The sequence below is a fragment of the Rhipicephalus sanguineus genome, chromosome 9 (genome assembly GCF_013339695.2).
Source record: "Rhipicephalus sanguineus isolate Rsan-2018 chromosome 9, BIME_Rsan_1.4, whole genome shotgun sequence".
Lineage (NCBI taxonomy): Eukaryota > Metazoa > Arthropoda > Arachnida > Ixodida > Ixodidae > Rhipicephalus > Rhipicephalus sanguineus.
Genome location: NC_051184.2, coordinates 70,758,033 through 70,784,912, shown reverse-complemented (window position 1 = coordinate 70,784,912; position 26,880 = coordinate 70,758,033). Strand labels below are relative to the sequence as shown.

General features: G+C 47.5%; 1 protein-coding gene across 1 annotated transcript; it reads right to left on the bottom strand.

Annotated features, from left to right (window-relative positions):
- Nucleotides 1-475: 475 nt before the first annotated feature.
- LOC119405631 (arylsulfatase B) lies at nt 476-26,880 on the bottom strand. The gene is made up of 9 exons (XM_049419468.1): nt 26,727-26,880; nt 22,955-23,064; nt 18,045-18,155; nt 16,006-16,131; nt 12,372-12,498; nt 9,343-9,636; nt 6,826-7,042; nt 5,415-5,706; nt 476-601 (listed from the first exon to the last, which is right to left on the bottom strand). The coding sequence occupies exons 1-9, from the start codon at nt 26,833-26,835 to the stop codon at nt 476-478; spliced, it is 1,512 nt and encodes a 503-aa protein (XP_049275425.1). The 5' UTR covers nt 26,836-26,880.

Sequence of the window (26,880 nt, the reverse complement as noted above, 5' to 3'; positions counted from 1 at the left end):
TTTATAGAAAATCTTTCTTACTGCAACCAAGCCAAGGTGTACGACGCGTTGTACGGTGGCCGGCGTGGTGTCTACGTCATAAATGCAGTATGATTACAGACTCTACACATGTCTGGATATTTACTTCACGTTTACTTTCCTTCTTACGTGTGTCTTGTGTTACGTCTTTACTGTGTTTCTTCTGGCAAGTGTTGGGTCCAAGTTGGTTCCTCTTCCGGTTGTTAGGTTCAAGATGGGTCGAAACGAGGCTTCACACGGCACTTTCTGACTGACTAGCGAAACAATGCAACAAATTAAACCACGTACCAATATTTCAAAGTGTTAGCGACAGTCGTTAGTGTTTCTTGCATCTTGGATATTCGACCGATGAAATATATCTTGCGATGGAGCCCAATTCCAACCGCAAAACCCAAAGCTCCACTGCTTTCTGAGTGGAGAATGCCGTGCTGTGTAATTTATTTTTCGTTTCTTCTTGTTACTCCCAAGGTGCCCAAACGCCGTTGTGTTTCTCGGGGTAACCCCTTTCGTCTACGTCGCCGACGATCTCGGGACGGGCAGACTCTCTGTAGGCGCTCAACTTCTCCAGCAAGAAGGACACCATCTGCAATTGCGCAAAGCAGAAAACAATGAGTGAGCACATATTTGCCACGAAAAGATCTATGCCAACTTCTACTTAATTATCGTTTCAGAACAGTGGGTGCTGTGAAATATAAGCGAATATGGAGCCGCAATGCTAGGAGATATTCCTTGGCAACGAGCGTGCGTCGCTTCGCAACACTTTCTCTCTCTCTCTCTCTCTCTCTCTCTCTCTCTCTCTATATATATATATATATATATATATATATATATATATATATATATATATATATATATGGTGCCCCACGTGTCTTTAGCCAGAAGTTAAAAATAAGCAAGCGCACTCAATGACGACTGACCAAAGGGATGTTGCTGACTATTGCCTATAGTAGGTCAGACAATTTCTTGTGTTCTGATTATTTCAATAACTAGACCACTTTAATTAAGTAACTTCTGAAGCAACAAAGCTGCGCAAACAGTTTTAATGAGAAAGTTATCCTTATCGAAACGTTCCGTATGTCATTCCAATAGTTCCATATGTTCCATACGGAATCCATGTTTTCCCTATATTTTCCATGTGTACTGAAACATGGAATTATTGGAGTGGCCATACGGAATGTTCCAATAGGGATAGATTGGTTTGCAAAACACTGGAGGCGAAAATGTTTGAGGCCCGTGTACTTAGATTTGGGTGCACGTTAAAGACCCCCAGGTGGTCGAAATTGCCGGAGCCCTTCACTATACGGCATCTCTCATGATCATATCGTGCTTTTGGGACGTTAAACCCCCGATAATATTATTGGTTCGCAAAACATTCGATTGGACAGTTTCGAACTTTCTATCTATTACGTTTTAGTGTTTTTTTCTGCTTATTATAAATGCCCGCGAAATACTATATATTACCACATGACATGCCGGCTTACGGAGCTCCCGAACGTTCCGCATGCAAACGACCACAGCACTTATCCGGTTGTGGTGCCTCGACAGGGCAGCTACGATGATGATGGCTATGCAACGAAGCACCTTTTGCCAGCGGCAAAACAAGCGATAACCACAGCGTCTGCTTATCGCTGTCATGAGCCGGCGCGAGGAAAGCTTACCGTTTGTACACGGAACGTTAGGGAGCACTAGAGTCACCGCGCGCATAGGCGCGCAAGTGGGCACCTCACGTGGTATTTCTTTGTATTTCGCAGGCTTCTGTATTAAGCAGGAAAGCACTAATACTTAAGAGATAGAAAGTTAGAAACTGTCTAATCGGACGCTTTACAAACCGGTCAACAACTTTCTCTTTGGAATTTTTGCCCAGCTTTGTTGCTTCGAGAGTTAGTTAATGAAAGTATACTATTTAAGCAATTAAAGAACACAAAAATTGCCACACAATATATTGAACACAATATATATATATATATATATATATATATATATATATATATATATATATATATATATATATATATATATATATATATTTGTTTATTTATTTATTTAAAAGTTCGGAATAGGGCTCATTCGGCTAGCATTATCAAATCATGAATGGTAGTCTACCACTATCCCTCAAGAGGAAGGTAGCTGCATCTTACCGGTACTTACCTACGGAGCAGAAACCTGGAGACTTACAAAGAGGGTTCAACTTAAATTGAGGACGACGCAGCGAGCAATGCAAAGGAAAATGATAGGTGTAACCATAAGAGACAGGAAGAGAGCAGAGGGGGTCTGGGAACAAACGGGGGTTAAGGACATCATAGTTGAAATCAAGAAGAAGAAATGGATATGGGCCGGGCACGTAGCACGTCGGCAGGATAACCGGTGGTCATTAAGGGTAACTGACTGGATTCTAATAGAGGGCAAACGCGTGAGGGGAGACAGAAAATTAGGTGGGTAGATGAGATTAAAAAGTTTGTAGGTATAACGTGGCAGCAGAAAGCACAGGACCGGGTTGATTGGCGGAACATGGGAGAGGCCTTTGCCCTGCAGTGGTCGCAGACAGGCTGATGATTATATATATATATATATATATATATATATATATATATATATATATATATATATATATATATATATATATATATATATATATATATATATATATATATATATATATATATATATATATATATATATATATATATGATGTGCAGCTGCACGCACCAAAACACAAAATAACATTTATTGCAAGTTTTCAGCGGGGACCAGTCTTTTTCGAGAGTGGAGTTGACGGGCACAGTCAATGAATTTATACACGTTCGCTCGTAGAGAGGTGCGAGGAAGGCTTTCTATTAGAATAAGAAGATGACCACTTCATCCAGAAAAAACATACATGCTAATTTGCAGCAAGAGGCGGGGCAAGTGCTTCTGCAGTAGCATTTGCCTGCACAAGCACTTGTCCCCCCCCCCTCTTACTGCAAGTGAGCATGTAGAAAGATCCAAGTGAACGTGTATATAAACGTTCACCTGGATCTTTCTACAATGTTTCTGTTGAAGCTACAGGCCGCGAGACGGTCACTTCGCTGGCCGCAGCGGCCGCGTTTGCTAAAGGAGTGAGCTACTAGCTAGAAGAGCCAAAGTAGGGGCTAGTTAAAGCAACAACTGTGGCAGTTAGTTCGCGCTCGTCCCGTGCATACCTGTGCGTTCTTTTCATGCGTCCTGTTTTTTGTTTGAGCTGCGTCCTGCAAGTTTCGAGCTGTGGCACTTGTTAGTTCATGCTCGCTCTGTGTGTGTTCTTTTGGTGCTGCGTCCTTTGTGTTTGAGCAGTGCGCGCAGCAAGTTTTGAGCTGCTTGCCGTTCTTCATGTGATATTGCGATTTGTTGCTATCGCATTCATTGCTTCACCCTTGCGGCGAAACTGTCACTTTTTATTAGGATTGAAAAAGTGAAAATGCCTTAGTGTAGTGTGTCCACCTTTCTGTGCCTCATCAAACGCGAGAAGTCTGCGTCGGCGTCGAAACAAATGGTTGAAAGGATCAAGCCGGCACGCTTCATGGTTGCATGCGTCATAAAAGACGCCTAAAATCCCTAAATCGTTACAAAGTGAAGTAATTATTGACTGAGAGCAATTAAGTGAGTGTAATTGAGAGGAAATCGGAAGTAAATGACAGTAAGTGGGAGTGACTGAAAGGTACCTTAATGTGACAAGGAGGTAATTGAACGTAGCTGAGAACAATCCAACGACGGAATATGAATTGTTAGACGGGCTCGTTGCTTTGTTGTACGCAACTAAATCAAACCAACAGACATTCGAGCCAAGGAAAGCATAGAGGACATTTGTTTTGTTTTATTGCGATAGCTTTTATATAGAGACTCTCGGCGGGCGAGTTCTTGCCGTCGCCGTCATGTCATATATATAAATATATATATATATATATATATATATATATATATATATATATATATATATATATATATATATATATATATATATATATATATATATATATATATATATATATATATATATATATATATATATATATATAGCCGCAAAGAACAATAAATAACACGAGAAAATTTTTTGGAAGCACTAGCCTGGGGATTTGTGACCTCTCGCTTTGCCGCGAGCTGTGTTATTCACTTCTGCCACACACCATGCGTCCTCTAGTACACTAACCACAAGCTCTTTATACACACACCATTTACCGCTGATGGCACGCAGACCTCGGAGGTGCTTCGGCGTGTTGAATCACCCACGAGATGGCGCAAAGAGCACTCTTTTGACGGGGCGGTAGCTGCTATGCTAGATACGTAGGGTGTTGTGGAAACGGGATGTGGTGGCAGGACACGAAATACACGCACAGTGCTGGAGTTATGTGCCTCCTGAATATGTGCGTATTTATTACAAATTTTTATTGGGCTAGAACACCAATACCGAGTCCACTCGGTACAAATGGTAATTGGTCACACATTCATCATCATCAAAGGTCATCTTCCCGTTCCTGTTTTGCAGGAGGTAGGATGGCCGTGTCAAGCGTTTTAGTGACGTTGCGAGCGTCCGACATTTATTTGCCCTACAGCGCGTGGTCGCCCGTGCTCGCGCGTTCATCTCTTGAGGAGGGGAGGTTTGTACGTCTTGTGCTTTCACTGCGAAGTTTCCCTTGAAGATGCCCCACGAAGGTCACTTCGCTCACTGCAGCGGCCGTGTTTGCGTGCTAGCTAGAAGAGCCAAAGTAAGGGCTATGAAAAAATCCGTAAATACTGAGTGGGTGCTCGAGCCGACGTTTCAAGTGGACTTGTCTTCTTCAAGGCTTCTTCAAAGTAGGGGCTAGTCTGTTGTGCGTAGTCGACACTTGCAGCGCGGTGCTCAAACACAAAGTAACAACTGTGACAGTCAGTACGCGCTCGTCCTGCGTATACCTCTGCGTTCTTTTCGTGCGTCCTTCTTTGTGTTTGAGCACTGAAAGTGTCGCGCTATGACAGCTGTAGTTCTTAGTTCGCGCTCGTCCTGTGCGTGTTCTTTTCGTGCGTCCTTAGTGCTTGACCAGCCCGCTGAAAATTTCCAGCAGCCTGCCGTTCTTAGTGTGATATTCTAACTTGTTGCTATCGCATTCATTGTTTCGTCCTTGCGGCGAAACTGTGACTTTTTATACTTCTACTGCAGTAAGAAAATACAGTTAAACAACAACAAATAATACCGGTTGTGCTTTCCTTGGCTTTATTTTCTGCTGGTTTCGTTTAGCTGAAATTAATTCAACGTAATTGTGTGCAATTGAGAATAACTGAAAGTAAGTAAGGGTGATTGAGAGTAATTGAAATTGCGTTAATAATGTAGATGTAATGGCTCTCGCCGTCAAGTCGTGTCAGCATGCGATCAGGAACCCTGTTAACACTTTTTATGTGCATCCTACCTTTGAGCTTTCGTTGGCCAGGTTGTGCAGTTCGCAGGGGTCCTCTTTCAAGTTGTACAGGTAGCTCGGCTCACCGGAGGCGAAATTCGTCGTGCTTGCGTCCCGTCCGCAGTCGACCGTCGCCTCCCGCCTCCATTCGCTGCTTCCACGCTCTACCAGTCTCGGGTCATGGTAGAATCGACTGAGAACACGCGCTGTCCTTGATTCCGCCTGCATTTCGTCCAGGTCCCTCTGAGGTCCACTGCTGCCGATCACCTGCGGGCACTTCTCCGTGAGCACGTTTGTTGCCGTCCTTAAAGGGGTCCTCCAACACTTTTCCGAGTAATGATCGAATGACTTCATTAAATTAGTTTATTGCCTCACGAATCGACTGCCGCAAAAAATTTTTAGAATCCGATAAGTGCGAGCGGAGTCACAGATTTGCCGCACGATTTAAGCGCTGTATCTCTCCTTTTGTATCAGCGAGAGCGCTGAAAGCGATGCATAGAGGGGGGGGGGGGGGGGTGTTATGACAAGGAGTCAAGAAGCCACGTATGTTCGTCAGCGCACGTTCTGAACTTGATCACTTTCTTTTCTTTTCTTTTTTGCGAAAGCGCCACTTACTTCCAGTGCGATGGCGAGGTAACGCGAGGGCACTTGGCGCAAAAAGAAGATGCGCAAAAAGAAAATGCGGGTGGCGAGGCCACCTTGATATTCGCACAGCAAACGCCATGATGTCATAGATTCTGCGGCGTCTGCTGGAGCCTACGCAGATTCTCATCTGCAAAAATGAAGAAAATTGACCTCTCAGAGGGCCATAGACCTAAAATACCAAGTTTCAGGAAATTTCCTTGAGCCAATCTTTCCAAAATACGACAAACGCAGCTTGAAATCCCAGACGTTACGAGCGCAGATTGCGTTGCGAAATTTAAAAAATCTAGCTTTGACCTTGATTTTTTTCCTGTATTGATAAACTTATGATGCTGAAATTAATGACCGTTCGAGTTCTAAGAGTACACTTTATCAGTCTAAACCGAATCACTGTTTCCCTTTAAAGTCCCCTTGAAAAATCAGCAACGTCCAAGCCCGGCCCGACCCGAGCCCGCCACCTCAAACCCGGGCTCGAATCTAAGCCCGGAGCTTCAGACCCGGGCCCGGCCCGGGCCTGCCTTTGAAACTACTTCTCCCGGCCTGACCCGGCCCGGTCCGTGTTTTTGGGTGGGCGCTACTGCTTTAGCGATCAACGCGCGTAAGGTAACCTAAGTGCCTCTGAAAGTTCATTTATGTGTATCCTGTCTACGAATGTAAGTCGCGTGTGTGGGTGCATGACGTCACGTCACGCGTGGTTGCATTACGGGTCGGTCGGTCCAAATGGCCAGAAGACAACAGTATAAATCTTACACGCATGTTAAAAGAAAAAAAAAACAAATACAGAACGAAGGTAGGAAACGAATGAACCTCGTAACGTCCGTCCCATGGGTCTCCGTAGCTTCCCACAACCAGCTTGTAGTCTTCGTAACGAATGGCCGCTGTTCCGGCATCCGCATCGATGTCGTGCAGTAACTCCGTGCGTGGCGACAGCCCTACCATGTGCAAGGCCTGCCACATGTCCACGCCATCTATATTGCCAAGCCCTTCGATGTCACCTCCTGTATCAAGCAGTCGACACGTCGCTATCACTATACACAGCCTTAACTCCGTCTAAAGGGGCCCCGCAACAATTCTCCAAGTAATCGTCGAATGTCTTCAATAAAAGAGTGTATTGCTTCACGAATCGAATGCCGCAAACATGCTTAGAGTGCGTCAAGTACGACAGGAGTTACGGAGATTTGTCTCACGTTTCAAGCGTTTTCTCGCTCCTTTCGTACCAGCGAGCGCTCTGAAATATACGCGGGGGAGGGGGGGGGGACAAGAATCAACGCCCATTCGTCAAAGCGCTTCATGACCTTGAGCACTTTCTTTTCTTTAAGACGATAGCCTTTATTGGGATATTTGAATGCAGGCATTTTGGTCTCTCCGTCCGTCTGTGTGTCACACGATTCAGCCACCCGGCCCAAGTTTAAGCACTTGCTGAACGCCGAGCCATCTTGAACTGGTAGCTGCGTTCATACTTGCGAACATTGTCGATCAAAAAGCAAAAATATTACGCATATCTGAGGCGCAACATCAATGCGTAAGTATTAGGTGGTGTGCTCCTTTACCAGAAATTACAAAGTTACGTAATTCTAAAGACCGTAGTAATAATGAGAACAAACAGGCAATAATGGCAAGGAAAGTATAGGGGACGTTATTAGTAGTAAATGTAATGTAAATGTCAAGATTCGGAGGTCGCAGGTTCGGTCCCTGCCCGCGGCAAGCTATCTTTTCGTGCCCTTTTCTTTCTTTACATTTACTACTAATAACGTCCCCTATACTTTCCTAGGCATTATTGTCTGTTAGTTCTCATTAATATTGTGTATAACAAAGAAAAACGAGCCCTTGAAATTTACACTTCTTTCCTTCATTCATAGCGACGGTCTCGTTCTGTCAGACTTGATGCTTTCAGGTAGTATGCGAGGGATTATTAATCAGCTGCCATCTCGTAATAAGTTCAGGTGCAACGTGACGCCAACAGGCAGAAAAAGAGTGTTCCACACTCGCCGTCCTGGCTCATGGCGGCACTGACTGACGCTCCCACGTTCAAATACGCATATATACCCCATAAAGTGTACGGGGGATGGCCACCGCGGTAGCTCAGTTGGTAGAGCATCGGACGCGTTATTCGAAGGTCGCAGGTTCGGTCCCTGCCCGCGGCAAGCTATCTTTTCTCCCACTTTTCTTTCTTCACATTTACATTACATTTACTGCTAATAACGTCCCCTATACTTTCCTTGGCATTATTGTCGGTTAGTTCTCATTAATATTGTGTATAACAAAGAAATGCGAGCGCTTGAAAGTTTCCACTTCCTTCCCTAAAGACCCTTGTGTTTCTCAGGCTGCACTGGAATTGCGACGCTATGCGACTAGAGCACTAGGGCACTCATCTGCGACTAGAGCACGCATCTGCAACGCAGCGAGCGCGGAGCGTCGGCGTCGCGAGGCAAAAGATGGGGGAGGGGGGGACTTTACTGATCGGCGCTCGCCCGTTGCCGATCGAGCGAGGTGGCTACATACTACTACTACACAGGAGGGAACGACCCACACTCTAAGGAGCTTCGCCCCTAAAAAGTGTTGCAGGGCCCCTATAAGGCGTGGTGAAGAGAATGCAGCGACGGTACATCATGTTTAGGACAGTAAGCTAACTAGGACAGTCATAACCAAGGCGACGCGCCTTGATTCGAGGTTCGTCACTCCCTCGTCACGGGTGGTTCCGATCTGACGTCACAGAGTGGCCGCGTGTCCTGGGCGCCGTGCGCGGCCAGTTTTGATATCGCCGTTAAAATTCGATGATGAATGTCTGTTATAACGTGCATGTTTTGCGATTTCTCAAAGAAAAAGGTATGCCATAAAATCTGACGCCCAGCAACATTTATCATATAAAGGACTCCCCTCCAGTAAAAACTACCAAGTTAATTGAATTTATTCAATTTATTCAGTTTCTTTACAATGTAACATAATTAGTGATATGTATTATATTCGGAGGTCCCATAGTTCTGAGAACTGATGGGGGGACCTCCTAATGCTGAAACACATGTATGTTAAATCTCAAATGCAGCAATGAATCAGTTATTGTTAATTAGGCACGTGTGTATCATTTTAGCTGCAGCAAATTAGTTCCGTCTATGCAGAGAGTTTACGTTATTTTCCTAAATACTTTACTTTCTACACATTTACTTCCTATATATTTTCTGGTAGCAATAAACTACGCTGCGTTGATACTTCGCGCTCGGTGCGTGTGCTCCTTTTGTTCTGTCCAGTCTTCGCGCTTTTTTTTTTCGTTCAGATAAAACCAAGCCATTCTGGGACTCACCGGCAGCCGAATAGAGCGTGGGCAGCCAGTCGCTCACGTGCATGAGGTCGGTGCTTACGCGAGGGCTATTGTCCAGCAAGGGGCTCCATACAAAAGCCGCGGCTCGGAGGGAGCCTTCCCAAAGGCTGAGTTTCGTGCCTCGCAGGGGCCAATTGAAGCCGTAGTTCTGGCCGGGCCCGTACGGGAGAGCGCCGTTGTCCGCGCTGAATACGAGCAGGGTGTTACTCAGCATTCCAGCCTCTTCCAGCGCCTCCATCAGGGAGCCGATCGACTGGTCCAGGGCGTCTACCATTCCTTGAATGCGAATGCAGATAAATAGATAAATAAATGATATAGGGTCAAAACCTCCGTGTTTTAAGGTTGACGTGGAATGCACAAACTTTTGTAAAATCAAGAATTTCGTAGTCTTCACAGGCGTACTGAGCTGCCGTGGTAGCGTACCGACTAAGGTAATTGCGCTGCTATGCTTTAGGATCAAGCATACTAGACAGTGGCTGAAACGAGGGCAGCGAAATATCGGTCGACCGGCCTTGGGCGGCCACAAATGAGTAGCCATAGAGGCCATTCAAGGAGTGGTTAGATGTTCGTCGTAGGAGGCTTGAGAAACTTGCAGCAGGCTAGACCATGAGGGCCGCTTACGTCTAAAAAACGACCGCAGGTGGACCCGGTTCTTGTTCAGATACACCAGTTCGTGTTGTTGAACAGCGCAACGAACAAGGGACAGTAGAAAAGAGATTAGGAACGGACAGGACTACCGTCCCTTGACCTTCGCGCTGTTATACATCATGAACCAGAACCTACTTGCGCAACTTAGGTGACTCTGCGCAAGTACATGCAGGCGACGGAGCAGTTGGTGCAGCGAACTATGCGGCAGTCCGCACCACCAAAACAAGCATGGTGCAATGCTGGCGCACAATGCAGCGGAATAGGAGTTCAAGTTGTGGAAATATGAGGTCGCGCACACTAACTGCAAACTTATGCTATCTGTGGAGTGCATTTGCCTTTCTTTTCTTGTTCTACCGATTATTTGCCTAGGACAGGTTAGATTTGCCCGCCCGATACAAATGGCTCAGCCACACATCACCGTGACCATCATCCTGAACGTGGCTTCGATCACCGGGCACGCCCCGATTACCGAGGCGAGAGAGAGAGAGAGAGAGAGAAAGCACAAATGTGGAAAACCCACACTATACACATGCACAGCGCAGCGTGGCTAGAGGTGATCACTTAAGATGCGCCCTTAGAGTGCGGAACTGGAGCATGAAAGACTGTGAAAGACAGGGACAAGCGCAGACTATATACTACATGAAAGCTTATCACCAATGCGCCCTACCAATACAAAAAAGGGACTGAAAGTGATAGAAGGATAAAAACAAAACTTGCAAGCGAGCGGCTGAAATTAAGGCAATACATTTAGAATAATGAAACTTACAAGTGAGTGAAAGGGACCCTGCTATGCTTCTTCAAGTAACACTGAATGACCTCACTATAGGAATCTATCGTCTCACGAATCGATTGCGGCAAACACTGTAGTATTCACCGATTTCGAATCCGTCAATTACGACAGGAATCACAGGAATTTGCCCCACTCTTGAAGACCTTTTTCTCCCCTTTCGCTTCGACGAACTTGCAAAATTGTATTACGTTCAGACCGTGCGCAGTCTGGCCCCACTATATTATAGCGTTTTGCGTGGCGTCTCACTAAAACCCTCTAATATTAAACTCGTGGTCAAAATTGCAGCGCTTTGCCTTCACCTTCGATAATAAAATGTCAATTAACGCAAATGGTTGGCCGCCCCGCCACGGTGGTCTCGTTGTTATGCCGCTCGACTGCTGACCCGAAAGTCGCGGAATCGAATCCCGGCCGCGGCGGCTACATTTTCGATGGAGGCGAAAATGTCTCAGGCCAGTGTGCTTAGACTTAGGTGCACGTTAAAGAATACCCAGGTGGTCGTAATGTCCGGAGCCCTCCACTACGGCGTCTCCCATAATGATGTTGTGGTTTTCAGACGTTAAAACCCAGATATTGTTATTAAATGGTTGGCTCGATACAAACACGAGTGTTACCATAAAAAAACAACTTGTGAAAACGGGCCCCTATTTTTTTTTTAAATCGCGATCAGATAACTTGAACGATATGAACAGTCGAGAGAACTACGATATAGGGAACACTTAAAACACATTTTAAAACTCACAGCCCTTAAACGCAGTTGGTAAGCGCAAATATATTCATAACAAAAACGCTAAAGCGGAAAGGTATCCTTTGCAATTAAAATAGGTCACATTTATGTCGGTACACTACAAGTAATTGTTAATTAAACGTGAATTCGGTGTTTACTCTCATATTTATCACGCTTGCACATCTCGCGTGATATTTATGTTAAGTCAGAGTTGTACGTAACGCGTTACATGTAATCGGTTAGCGAAGACGAGGTCTATACACGTCCCCCTGGTTGTTGTTGGATGTTTATGGTCATATGAAATGCATGAGAGCATAACGCACCCCTAGCGGTCGCCATTCAAACCAGAGACCTGACCGGGCGCGAGCGCTGCTACCGCAGCGCCCCTAGCGGACTCCGTGCAAACCACAGCTACGCTGGACGCGGGGGGTACAAGGCTCGGCTCTAAGGTGCTTCGCCCCTAAAAAGCTCCTCTTGAAAGTTAACAACGTGTAACACTATATCACAGGAGCCACAGTAAGCCTCCAAGCCTTCGCACAAGCATTCTCTCCGCCATGCAATCCACAGTGGTTAGTCGTAGCTTGAGTAAACTTTTGTTATTGTGTTACGGCAATAAAAATTTGAAGGAAAGTAACGCAAAAGTAAGCGATTACATTGCTGTAATTGCTCAGTTACTTTTCTGGTGCTGTAACTAGCCACTGTAATCAATTGCATTTTAAGAGAAGTAACTGTAATCGTAATCGGTTACTTATATTCTGTAACGTCTACAAGTCTGATGTTAACTGGTACGCTGTACACATAGGAAATAAAGATCATTTCAGTTTTAAGTAGTCCACAATTGAGACGTACCAGCATAAATGGCCCTGTTTTGGTCGCCGATATAGGTAAACTTCTCAACGTTGGCGTCTGGAGCCTGAAGCGACACCGGCGAGTAGGCGCTGTGCGTGGCCTGTTCAGCCAGGTACAGGAACATGGGCTGCGAGCGGATGCGTGCATTGTAGCTGTGAATCCTGAAGTAGACTTCTCATAGGCTCACGTACGTTACGCCTGCTTTTGTCCTGAGGTGTATGCGGAATACAGTGTCTGTATAAAAAGTATCGAGAAAAGTTGCGGAAATATAGGTTTATTAGGGATATTGCTATATTGCCTCGATAGTCTTCAAAGTACATCTCTTGAGCACCGACCCGCTTTTGCTGACGGCTTTTCCGCCACTCGAAGGCCCCCAGTAGCCGGGTTTCGGAAGGTCTTTTAAGAGCACATATACAAGCACCATGGTACCTAGGGTGCTTTGGTGGTGCCCTTTGAGGGCGGACTTCACTTTTGGTAATAGGAAATAGTCGATTGGTGTCAAGTCGGGGCTGTGAGGGGGTTGCTAATCGTCGCGGTGTCGTTTATCGTCAGGTAGTCAGGTATTGTCAGGCTAACACAAAATTTGATGTTCAATGGTACAGCTGTTCAATCGTTCGCTGCATTATGCGCTTGCACCGAGCCACTCGACAGAGGCACTCTAAAAACACAATCTAGCCTCAACAAACGCTCGCTGGCACTTGGCGCCTATTAAAGGTTGCATCTTCCGCCACAGTGCATGCGCGTTGCGAGCGAGGTGCGCTATAGTCACGTCAGGAAAAAAATTGTTCCCTATAATCTTTATACAGGCCCTGTATGTTGTGTCACCATCCAACGCGGCGCTTTAGTAGTTCATCTGATCGCAGGAAATTAGGGAACAACTGCAAATAGCCTTGTTTTAGCTATCGGAGCATTCGACCTGCGCACCGCGCTGGCTGCCTTCCGACGCTGTGCACGCAACTGAATTCTCTTGTAATAGATTAGTTTCCAAGCAATGCATTTTTGCCCATACAAATGAATTGCTCAAGTAAGCCATTTCGAATACCTAAAAACCGAGTTTTCAGGGTGAAGAACGCTTACATTCGAACTGTTGTCACCACTGATCTCTACGAGGTTTGCTGGATGGCGCTTCGAGCTCTCCGGCGGACGGTCACCGGAAATTAGAGCACTCGTCCCGGAAGTTCGGCAAATGGCCGCCGGGCAAGTGTAGCTGCTGCAACGTTTGGCCTGATGTCGTTCGCATTTCGCCAAAAATGCCTGCTTTTGTTACGTAAACTGTACAGCATTTGCTAAAATTTTCGATAAAAGCTGTAACCACTTGGCGAATCAAAGTAGAAAAATGTCGGTTTCCAATAGGCACTAATGTGCGGACTGGGTTATTGTCCCTCAGAACTAGCAATGTGTGTGTTCATCAAGCCATAAGTTTTTTCTCTAGAGCAGAACTGTCGCCGTGGTGGCTCTGTGGCTATGGTGCTCGGCTGCCGACCCGAAATGCGCGGGTTCGATTCCGGCCTCGGCGGTCACATTCGATGGAGGCGAAATGCCGAGGTCCGTGTACTGTGCGATGTGAGTGCATGTGAGAGAATCCCAGGTGGTCGAACTTATTCGGAGCCCTGCTGTAAGCCTGATTCAGGGCCGTAACTGAGGGGGGGTTGAGGGGGTTCTCACACTCCCCGAAATTTTCTCATGCTTTAACTTTTCGGGCGATACTAACATACTTGCACGCCTGCACAGCGACCACCAATTGTCAAAGTTAGCCGTTCTTCGCACCAGCACCCCCCCGAAAAAAATTCCTGGGTAATTCCCTGGCGTGATTCATTAATATATCGTAATTTCGGATCGTAGCTACCCAGAAATTATTCATAATCCAGCAAAACTTAGCCTGGGTAACACTTTCACTACGCCCTGTTTACGAATATATTTGCATACTTTTGCTTACAGTACTGCGAAGGGTTCTAATGTATTCGTTTTTTTATGTTATAACATGGGCAAGCAGCGCAGTCACTGCAGGTTATTTTTATTCTCAGCATGCAGCAGCCCCATAACCGAAACTTCTGTGCCGGTCAGCTTCTTTCGCGTTGATACCGAACTCGCTTATCGTCTTTTCGTGAGCGCTGGTTGATTGTCGGCTAAGTGATTTTATGACTGTTAATTTATTGTAAGACGTGCATATTTACACCGGACGTAGTGTCCGCTCGCCAGCGTGAATCCGATTCGAGCGGCGCCTTGTCCGCTAAAACCAAGACACAAGGGACCTTTTCCTTCCTTTTCTCTGCTACATTCTGCTTCATATTCGCGTCGCATGTCTGTAGCATAGTATTAGTAGTCTGGAATAAAATTACGTCTTCAAAAATGCAATAAGGAGTGAACTACAAGCCAAAACGAACGCTAATCGGCGGCTGAGAAGCGCAGCAGACGACCCACTTCCGGGACGAGCCCTTAAACTTCCGGTGGCCCTGCGCACGCCCGGCCGTAACAGCGGCAAAGCGCAGGGTGTTGAAGAAAGCAGATGAGCGCATCCTATTAAGACTCCAGACTAACACAATGTTATGTCCTGCAATCATAAAACATTTCGACCCTATGGTCACAGGACAGTGCCAGCACTGTGGGGAGGAAGCGGGCACCTACCACATGGTGTGGGCCTGTCAAAACAACTCAGCCCTTACTCCTCACCCGAATCCTACACGAGAGGACTGGTAGGCGGCCCTGCTCGGCTGCTCGGACCTTCGGGCCCAACAGGCCTTGGTGCAGAGAGCCAGGGCGGCGGCTTCAACCAATGGAGTCCCGGAATTGCAACTCCACCTAGTCTGTAGGAACCTCTAAAGTAGTCCCACGCCTCTCCTTGTAAATAAATGCTTTTCACCACCACCATCCAGCAAACCTAGTGGAGATCAGTGGTTGTCACTTCTTGTTCGGTACACTTATCTTAGCCTGGTGTATCTTTTAACAGCAGAGCTGTTATGGCCGAGGTTTGCAGTGTGCTGTGATACAAGATTATCGTCATCATGAACCGGCACGCACTCAGTGACAGCCCAAGCATTCTGTACAGATGGTGAACAAGATAAGCTGAAATTTGCCCACCAGCTCTGCTGTGACGCAGCCTTACGCGGCTTAGTGCGAGCTGCGATATATTTTTTAAGCTTATGGTTTGACCGGCGTCAGATGCGAAAACTCGGCGGGTATGCACCACAGAAAGCTCCCAGCATAGAATAGCCGTGCATAATATAGTATAGCAAGAGGGTGGGAAAGGGAAGTGAGGCTTAGGACTGATGTCAGGGCGAGAAGGAGGCAAAGAATGAAGAAAAAGAGGAGGTGAGAGGGTAAACCATAGCATAATCATGTACACTATAGCATAGCAATGTGTGGGAAAGAGAAGTGAGGGAAAGGAGGAGAGAGCAATATAGAAAGAGATAAAGAAAGATCAAAGAGAGGAGAAGATGCAGAAACAGATAAAGAAAGAAAGAAACATGAAAAATAAAGGAGAAGAAAGATTTAAAACTAACTCAATCTGCGTTCGCCAGGTGGCGGCACTTGCTGGCCAGCTCAGCTGTTTACTCAGATTTCACAGCCGTGGAACTGGTTTCATTTTTATTTTATTTTTATTTTGTTAGCGAAAGGAACAAAATTTTTTTCTTGCCTTGGATTTGTCTCTGTTTCGAATGATAGATCTGGCCCGCTCTGCGAATCGCGTCGTGGCGTAGGTGTCGTCCTCCAGCGGAAGCGGCTCAGTGTTGTTCCAGAAGTCGAGTCCCTTGTGATCGCCCTGCGATTGGTTGACAAGCTCGATGGTATTGCATGTGTCCAACGTTTTGTTCTGAAATATCGCCGCTATACTTACTGCACTTGTACGAAGGCGGTGGTGGGCTCCTATGAATGGCGATGATGATAGTAGCTTTTCTTATTTACCGAAATTCTGACAGAACGTGGGGCGTAGTCAGAATTTATTTTCGGGAGCTAGGAGGAGAGGAGGGAGTTTAACTAGCCTTTTTGCACGTTCATGGGTAGTGTTTGTATGTGTGCGTGTACATGTTTACAGCAGGCCCGTAGCCAGGAATTTTTTTCGGGGGGGGGGGGGGGCACTTGCTGTAAGCCTTGACTATTTGAGAAAAACGCCTATTTTCATGATTTATTTTCGATAAAACACCATGTGGCATCGAAATTTCTGGGGGGGGGGTGCCCCCCCCCCCCCCCCCCCAGGCTACGGGCCTGGTTTACAGTCTAAATCGCACTCGTCTAGAGCGATTGAGCGCGCGGCTGTGGACTCTGGCGCCGTACGCAGCTGCTACCTCGCGTTAGCTAGAAGCTTCCATTCATGCTTGAATGATATAGCACAAGTATCCAGCATGGGGTACGACTATGTTGGTATCATTACGGCGTCGATCCCTGAATGTATTTTGCAAAAACCGGCGGCTTAAGCGGCCGCCTGGCCGCTCTAGACAAATATGATTCAGACTGTAGATGCAATTTTGCAAAATTCCAAAGGGTAGAGGTCGGACCCCCAACCCTCCCCCCTCCTTCCGGCTGCTATACGCCAGTGGATGGAACTAGAATCAACGCTTGGAAGTTTGTGTTCTCTCTACATAAGGAGAAATAACACTTAAATAAGTACGGACATGCAGAACACATATGAAAATATACTGACCAAAAAAAGTTACTGTTTCGCCGCAACGGCGAAGCAGCGAATGCGATAGCAACAAATTAGAATTAACAAGAAATTAGAATGTCACACGAAGGTCGACAAGCAGCTCGATACTTGCAACGCACCGTTGAAACGCAAAGGATTCACGACAAGAACACACACACACACATAGACAGAGCACGACGGGCGAATGATAATTGGTGAGAATCGTATGTCATATCCTCTGCGTGCATATAAAATATCCTTGCAGGGGCTTTTTGCGCCAAAGGCATGACATAATAATGCGACGCAAAATACTTGATAAGTCCGAAATAATGGGGCGCTGAAACACATTTTGAACGTGGTCAGGAAATGCTATCGATCCGTAGGCTTCTGCGATTATGCGAGCCAAACATTATAACGCAGTACGCGGAATTGAATTTACAAATAAATTTCAAAGACAGCTGGAAATCGCTCGCTCTTCTCTCCACAAATGATGCCTTATACCCAAAATCAACTGCGTGACATACACAAAAGCACATGGAATCAGCCATTGACTGATTTGAACATTGTGAGCCCCATAGTTACCGCGGCTGCCGCCGTGTGCCGTGACGTTCCCGCGCCGCGCTCTATAGTGTTACACTTTAGAATTACACCAACGTCCTCGTGATCACACTGACTGTGGGCCGCGCGTTCAAAGAAAACAAGAAAACAAAGTGCTCAAGGTAATGAAGCCCGCTGTTGTACGGATGTCGGTACTTGCCTCATGATTATACCCCCCTTGCCTATATAGCTTTGAGCGCGCTCGCTGGGACGAAAGGAGAGAGGAAGCGTTCAGAGCGTGCGACAAATCCTTGTAATTTCGCTCGTACTTGACGGATTTTAAAAATGGCGGCCAATCGATTCTTGAGGCAATAAAGCACAATGATGAGGTCATTCGATGATTACTTGGAAAAGTGTTACAGGGCCCCTTTAAGACTCACCGTGCACTATGGTAGCGAATGCGCACTGCCCGTTTCGAGTGTCAAGTAGATAAGGGCGCGCTTCAAGGTACTCACGTATTCCAACAGGTGCTGATAGTAATCGTTGAAACCATTGAGGTAGCCGTAAAAGCTGTCGAAACCACGCCTGGTGGGCGTCGCGTTAAAGCTGCTGTATCCCAAGTGCCACTGCCCAGAAATAAAAGCATCGAACGCGAGTTATACGGCACTTCCCATCACACAACCTCTGACGTATTGTCCCAGAAAAACAAAAGGATTACGGCTAGTTTTCAAGACGACAGCCTTAGATGCCTCATTAAACATGACAATTGACCGTCGGCGTTGGGCGTCCCGTGGCGGCGGCGTCTACACGAGTGATGCAGAAAATCATCATCACGTCACTACATCGCCAAGTGACGTCATCGTGACGTCATAGATAGGAAAATGTGTAACGTCACCACATGACGTCTCGCTTGTTAAAAGGTGGGCTGATCACGGAGGCATTGCAATACCAGGTGATGTGCACAAAGCTTGCAATGCCTCGGATCCTGGAGGCAGTGCAAACCATGTTAGGTGCAGAAAGCCTTGGGAGAGGTGCAGGGGAAGATCAACACATCTACTGAGAAGTAGAAGGTGGCTTCGCCTTCGAGTCGTCCTAGGCGAGTGCGCAAGGCTACATGTGAGTTTTGAATACAGAAATTCTTCCATTGCTATGAATTATCATCTGCGTTTCTGCGTCCTAGACATTCAGTATACCGCGTCCTTTACACCAACTTCATTGCTTTGTAATGGCGGGCTAAATCAGTGGAAAAGTCATCATCCTAGTTAAGTCCATTGCGGGGCGACCACCTCTCTGTACGATCTACGATTATACCCTATTCAGTGCGAGGTGATTCAACTTCATGCCTGCAAATTATAAGGGGAAAGCGTTAATTGCATCGTTCAGCGGCGCCTTGAGCGAAACACGGCCGGCGAAAGGAGCGAACTACCCACGTGGCCTCTATGTCACTAATAACATCTTGTTGCGAAGTCATCGCCCCGCCACGGTGGTCTAATGGTTATGGCGCTCGACTGCTGAGCCGAAGGTCGCGGGGTCGAATCCCGGCCGTGGCAGCTGCATTTTCGATGGAGGCGAAAAGGTTTGAGGCCCGTGTACTTAGATTTAGGTGCACGTTAAAGAACCCCAAGTGGTCGAAATTTCCGGAGCCCTCCACTACGGCGTCTCTCATAATCACATCGTGGTTCTAGGACGTTAAACCCAAGATATTATTATTGCGAAGTCATCATGTGACGGCATGACGTCACATCACCGTGACGCAATCATCGTGACGTCACATCACGACCTTATCACATGGCATCATTTCTTAGTCCGCTGTGTGCTGATCCCAGAGGTCGTACAACACCACGTGAAGTGCAGAAAGCTTCAGATGGGGAGGAATAAGTGCGATACTATCAGAGCGTAAAGGTAATTTAATGCGCGTTTCTCACGCTGCGGTCCGTTATGTCTAGCAAGAGGTCTTGTAACCGATTGGTTAACCTGATGCATACCAACTGTGCAGCAGGCTTTCGCCTTCACCTGGTGGTTGTGGTGCTCAACTGCTTGCCCGAAGGTCGCGGGAGCGAATCCCGGCCGCGGCGGCCGTATCTCAATGGAGGCGAAATCCTATAGAGACGCGTGTACTTAAATTTAGGTGTACATTCAAGAACACCAGGCGGTCGAAATTTCCGGAGCCCTCCACTACAGCGTCCCTGATAATCGTTTCGTTGTTTTGCGATTTGAAACCCCAACAATTACCATATTATTGTTGCCTACACGTTTTACTGAGCGCAACACGCAGCCGAACATTTTTTTTTAATTTCGTTTCCCCACCTAGCTTTCTGCCATTCTTGGCTGCGTTTCCTACACCTTGGTACTCATTCAATCGCTCTTACTATAGGTTGCATATCCTACTCATTACGTGACCTGCCCATGTCCATTTTTAAGTGCGGATAACTTTAGAGGCCCGGACTGTCGCGTCACGTCGTTTCATAGCGTCGATTGGCGCCAAGCTCAAAGTACGAAAATGAACCAAAAAACGTCAATTTCAATTTATTTTCCTAAGAACGGAGGACCAATATAGGTCTAGAAAGGCGCGTCTGCATCACAAAAGAAGGTTTCCGTTCCCGCATTGAACGCTCAGCAGGCTGCACGATTGGAACGCCAGCGCTTGCTTGCCCCTGAACGCCAGCGTCGCAGAAGGCCTAACTCGTGTGTCCGAGCCAGCGCTGGGAGTTAGATGAAGGTCTACGAAAGAGAGAAGCGGAGCCTTAACGCCAGCGAATGCGAGGTAACCCTCGGCTTTGGAAGGCTCAGGCACAAGCCGAGCGCCAACAAAGATAGGCGAGCCCGCAGCTTCGACTCAAACACAAGCCAAGCGTCAGCAGAGACAGCCGAATGCGCAGCTCTGCTACCCAAGTTTATACAGTTTTCGCGGTGTGTAACTGGGGCGAGTTGATTTCCTCAGTGTGAATTACGACATGGGCCATTCCTGTTTGACCTCTTATCCGTTATGCTGTTACGCCTGTTTTCTGCAGTGAAACACTTCCCCACCACATCTGAAGCTTTCTGCGCCTCACGTCGCGCATGCAGTGCCGTATCGGCCCATCCTTGACCAAGCGAAGATGTCCTGTGATGACGTCATGTGACGTCATTTTAGGCGATGACGTCATGGCGACGTCATATATCTTGGTAATTTGTAATGTCATGTTGGCGTCACAGATGACGTCCCATGTCGTCATCTTCGGTCACGTGATATTTTTGGACCGTTCTTGTTGACGCCGACGGTCACTATTCGCGTTTCATGAGGCATCTAAGATTTTTGCCTTAATAATCTACAGTGGGATACAACTTAAGAAGTCCGGAGAGGCCTCGCCTAGACGACCGAAGCGGGGCAGCCGATCGCCTCCGCGATGAAAAAATTAGTACCGCTCATGCACTCGGCAATGTTCCCTAAGGCGGTGTCACCGGCCATCCGGCTTGTGACGTTTGTCTGGAATGTGAACCCCTTGGTGCAGGCTTGTGCACATCCACCTTTGAGGAGGAAAATGCCGCGGACTTCTAAGTATGTATCCGACTATAGTGACAAATTTAAAGTACACCAGTTAAAAGCAAGGAAAAGTACGCCTATCGTGGCCTATAGCAGGTGTGGTTTAACACCCCATGTCAACTTCACACAGAAAATCGGTCATGCACAAAAAGCGAACATTTCCGACAAATGCATTCCAGCGTTCAATTGTCGAGGGCAAAAATTCACCGACGGTTGCGATACTGCCTAATGCGAATTCTGAGCGCAGCTTCGTGTTTGGGCAAAGCCAGCTGTGTTTGAAGTTTTGGCTGTCCGCAAGGTATCGACTACGCCATAAATCATAAATTTTTGTGATGTAGGACACCACCCACTACGCCATTGTTCGTCTTTCTGTGGATAAGCGAGGTACCCCCTACACATCTGTAAGGTATTAAGTGCACTTTGTTGGTGCTGCATATGACTGAGGACGATGAAGCATTATGGCTGAGCACTTTGCAGTGGGTGGGAAGCATTAAACCACACACTCATTGCGCAATTAGCATTGTGTGATGACTGGTTGTTATTTTACTCTTCTGTCACGCTATATAACATAGGTTAACGCGATGCCTTGCCCGACATTACGCTTGTATAGTGTATTTTTGCAAAGGAGTTTGCCGCACAAGCGTGGCTCTGTAGAATACTCGTCTGTCACGCAGAGGGCCGAGGTTAAACTCCAATTCAATCCTGCGTATTTTTTTTTCTCATCTTGTTTGCTCATGTCTATCGATTACTTTTAGGGGCGAAGCTCCTTAGGGGTGTGGGTCTGTCCCTCCTCTGTAGTATGTAGTAGTAGTAGGTAGCCACCTCTAGTTCTTGGAGTGTTCACTAGATGGCGCTGTCGTAGCCACCTCTAGTTCTCAGAAAGATCCCTCACTGCGTTGCAGATGCGTGCTCTGGTCCCCGTGGATATGCTGTGGATTTTTTTCATGACTATCGGTTGCGCCAGCGACGGCAACGGCGACGCTGCTCAACGCAGGAACGGGCGCCTAAGAACTGCGCTCTGAAAAACTATGCTTGTACAAGTCACTTCTAGATTGCAATGACAAAATATTTAGGGTGTGCGAGCTACGGATACAAGAAAGGTGAACAGACTCACAGCTATATATCTAAGCGTAACGGTACGGCGTGGAGATTTAATAATAGCGTGTGGAAACATGAGCTTTCCTCGTGGCGCCGTGTTGCCATAGTGGTTAAGTTGACGCTACCTGAGCTCGCAATTCCCGTTCGAAATACACCAAAATGTCGTGTGAGTAGCTTTACGGCCATTTCCCAGTTGTAATAGACCAGGACGCACCCAGCCACCGCAGAAAATTAGCGCTTATTAGTGGCACGGGCACCGAGTGACACTCTGGTTTCTCTTCTAAGCATTTCCGGTAGAGCACTTACTTCCGGTTTCCCGAATATTCATATAATGGGATATCATTCAGGTAATGTGATTAAAAGATAAAGCTGGTACGAAATCGATGGTCCTGTTTCAAGTTCATAGTTATATTGGATACATGTGATATCCGCACATAAGTTTACAAAGATAAGAAAAAATTATTTGTACCGATGAATTATCACAATTAATTGAATGAGTTCATTGAAAGAGGATACGCTTTTCTTGTGAGCAGCTGGGATCTGTCCCGCACCTCGCGGACCAGGTCGCACCGACGCGCTTCTCTCTACGTGGCCTCTGAGATCCTCTTCGTCAGTGCAACGAAGCACGAAGTAAACCCAAAGAATACACAAGAGCACACGAACGCAGAGTTACGTGTGCAACTACCACACACCGAAGACAGGAACTTATGGGTCGTCTCCACTTTCTTTTTTCTTTGTTATTGAAAACCGGCAACATAGGTTTTCTTCAACGTACACCATCAGTGACACAATATGGCCCCGTACCTTTCCAACCATATGCGTTTCGTATCCCAGGTCCTTCAAATGTTCAGGCAATAACTTCATTTGCAGGGGCAGGCCGGATGTCGAAGCCGGCATCAAGGGATAGTGTAGGCCTGCGAGTTGATCATGAAAACGTGGAGCACCCATGACTTCCAACAAAGACGTAAACTGAAAATTCAGCTGAGGCAGGCTAGGCAATGGAAAGCAGGACAAACGATGATAGAGGAAGGACCACAAGGGCGAGTCAAGACAACACATGGTGTGCCATGGCTAGCATGAAGAGACAACTTTTTTGTGAGAATGTCGTTGTTCCTTCACTGTTAGCCTAACGCGTTAATTTATGGTGAACCACAGCGCAACTACCGAGACGAGGACGATAAGAAGGAGGACACACAATGCGCTGTAACACAAGTCTCGGTAGTTGCGCTGTGGTTGACCATGCATCACGAGCTCGCCCGAATTTCATCAGTACAACGCTGTTTGGCATGTAGAACAGCAATTTATAACAGTTGGTAGAGATCACTTTTCTAGCAGAGAGAGAGAGAGAGATACGAAGAGGAAAGGCAGGGAGGTTAACCAAGCTTTGGCTCGGTTGGCTACCCTGCACTTGGGGTGGGGGAAGGGGGAATAATAGAAAAGAAAGGGTAAAGAAGAAAGAAGAAGAGCAAGAAAGGGATAGATGAACTACACAACACGAACTCGCGCTGTTAGTTCACAGGCGCTCGTGAAGTCCGGTGGTCCTCAAGAAGCACAAGAGGGCTTTCGTGGCCTTGCGCGTATGCGAGACCGTAGGCCAAGGTCCCAAGATCATCTTTTCTGTCAGCGGTCTTGAGTCCAGGTGACGGAGCTTGACTTCCATACTACGTCGTTGAGCTTGGTATGATGGGCAGTGGCATAGAATGTGTTCAAGCGTCTCCTCGCAGGCGCAAATGTTGCATGCCGCACTGCTGGCCATTCCAATGAGACACGAATACGCATTCGTAAATGCCACGCCCAACCACATGCGGCACAGTAAAGTTGCATCGCGTCTTGAGAGCCCTGGTGGCAAACGAAGTTGCAAATTTGGGTCAATCGAATACAGGCGCGCGTTGGAGAAACCCGGCGTATTCCATTGCAGAAGAGTGATACGGCGTGCAAGTGCTCGTAGTCGCCACGCGGCGTCTGTTCTCAAGAGTGGTATGGGTGTCCGCAGATCTTGGTCATGAGCCGATCGTGCAGCTTCATCCGCGCGATCATTGCCGACAATTCCGCAATGACTCGGCAACCATAAGCGTGCGCAGGGTTCCCCTTCAGGGGGGGCGAAGGTTCGTCGCAGCGCCCCCCCATCCCTATTATGTCAATGTATGCGGCTGCCTTTGCGCCCCTCTTCTCGCCCCCCCTACAATGTATAGGGCTGACTTTGCGCCCCCCCTTCTCGCCCCCCTTGCCCCCCCCCCCCTTCGCACGCCTATGTCGGCAACCATTGAAATATAATATCATGTTCTTCCTCGAGTGCTTGCCAACATCTCGTACACGGTTTGTTCGTGTAATCCGTGCCGTAAAGCAAACCGTAGTGTTTGTAAGGCTGACCTGGAGTCGCAAAAGATGGCCCATCGATTAGGTGGCTGCTGCAGGATGTACTTGACCGCACCTTGAAGCGCTGCGAGCTCTGCGGCTGTCGACGTCGTGATGTGAGAAAACTTGAACAGTAACAGTACGTCATCAGATGGAACAACCACCGCTCCGGTAGAGCTGTTGGAATTAGTGGAGCCATCAGTGTAAACATGGTTGCGATCAATGTAGGTTTCTTCCAACAGACGCAAAGACAACTGCTTCAGGGCTAGCGGTGACATGCGTGCCTTCTTAACGATTCCAGGAACCGATAAGCACACGTCAGTCCACAACGCAGATGCCGGACGCATCGCAGGTTTGAAGCCAGGTGGTAATATGTCGTAGTGTTTTGTCACAATACCGCAGAATGAAGCATGGGGCCTCCGCGCTGGCAAACACGCTAAATGATGTGACGGTAGCCGTGACAAATGCCGTATGTACGCTCTCAGCGTCTCAACGATGATATGAGTTGCGACCGGCTGTTCTTGTCCGATAGCGATAGTTGCAACTGTCGATGAGCATCTTGGAAGGCCAAGATATGTCCGAAGTGCTTGGGCTTGCACGCTCTGTAGTGCACGGATGTTAGTCTTGCACGTGTTGGACAGGGCAGGAAGGCTGTACCGTAGAAATCCGATAAAGAGGGCTGTATAAAGCTGCAGCATTGAATGCACGGATGGTCCCCATGATTTTCCGGCAACGAACTTAAATATGTTCTCAATGCATATCAGTTTTCTCTTCAGATGTGCGACATGGGGACTCCAGGTTAGGTCGCGATCCACAATGACACCTAGGAATCTATGGCTGCTCTTATAAGCAATTGATTGGCCTTCGATGCACACTGGGTAGAAAGACATCGGTTTGCGTGTAAATGCCACTGCTGCACATTTTTCTGTAGCGATAGTCAAACCTTGCTGGCGAAGGTATGCAGATGTCAAGGTTGCCGCCTTCTGTATTCTTGCGCGCACTTGAGGCCGTGTCACGCCGGACGCCCAGATGCAGATATCGTCAGCGCAGAGAGATATATTAGCCGTCTGTGGCAGCGTTTCGGTGAGCCCCACCAGAACTAGGTTGAAAAGACTCGAGCTCAGCACGCCACCTTGTGGCACCCCACGACTTGTGAAATGCTTATTCGTAGGCCCATCTTCTGTTAGGACGAACATGGATCTCTTTGTGAGGTAGCTTCTTACCCATCGAAAGACGTGACCTCCAAGTTCTGCTGCTTCGAGAGCTTCGAGAACGGCCTCGTGGGTCACGTTGTCATAGGCACCTTTCACGTCTAAGAACAGTGCTACCGACAGCCGCTTCTTAGCTTTCTGCTGCTGAACGGAGGTCACCAAGTCAATGACGCTGTCGATTGAAGATCGACCCCGTCGAAAGCCAGCCATAGCATCAGGATAGATGTTATAATGTTCGAGGTACCATTCCATGCGTGTCAGCAGCATCCTCTCCATGACCTTGCCGACGCAGCTTGCTAGTGCGATGGGCCGGTATGATGCCAAATCCAGCGGAGACTTTCCGGGCTTCAACAAAGGCACCAGGCGGCTGCACTTCCACTCGTCGGGGACTTCGCCATCATGCCAAGATTGATTGAATATGTCCAGGAGACAGCGTTGTGCCTTCGGACCCAGGTGACGTAAGGCAGCATAGGTCACTCCATCTGGACCTGGGGACGACGAGCGCCTGCACGTGTTCAGTGCTGCATGAAGTTCTTCCATAGAGAATGGAACCTCCATTTGCTGATCTCGTGCAACCGGAACGTCATGTGGTAACAGGTCGGTCGGTATAGCGATGTCCCCAGCGATCTTGGCACAAAATTCACCAGAGACCTCAAGCTGTGAGCGACGTTGATGTAGTGCCAGCGCAGCGAAGGGATGACGCTGTTGCGGATGTGAGTGAATGCCTTGAAGAGTCCTCCATACGGGGGACAAAGGCTTGCGGGGATCCAGCGAGTCACAGATGCTCTTCCATCGTTGTTCCTGTAGTTTCTAGCGGCGAATAGAGTAGAAAAAGAGCGCGCGTACAGCGTTCTTTTTTACTACGCGACTGTTCATTTCGTGCTTTCGTGGCTTGTGTGCGCTCAATCAAACAGGATTAACGCACGTTTGCTGAGGATGTGAGTAAGCACACCATGAGTGAGGTCGCTATCCAGGACGAAAAAAAAGAACAAGAAATCAGTGTTCCTTACCGTGGTGAATCGGAAACAGACCGGTCATCAGCGATGCCCTCGAAGGTGTGCACTCCTGCTGAACGTAATAGTTGTTCAGCACAACAGACATGCTGGCCAGGGCGTCCATGTTGGGTGTCGGGATTTGCACCGCGCCGTGCAGGCTCGTGTCTGC

Bases quoted from the DNA above. Each gene is read 5' to 3' on its own strand.
- LOC119405631 (XM_049419468.1), bottom strand. From the start codon at position 26,835: ATGGACGCCCTGGCCAGCATGTCTGTTGTGCTGAACAACTATTACGTT. The intron at 18,156-22,954 runs GTACGGGGCCAT...ATTTCTGGGCAG, and splicing joins AAACGCATATGGTTGGAAAG to TGGCACTTGGGATACAGCAG. The intron at 5,707-6,825 runs GTATTTGTTTTT...GACCCCTTTAAG, and splicing joins TCGTTTCCTACCTTCGTTCT to GACGGCAACAAACGTGCTCA.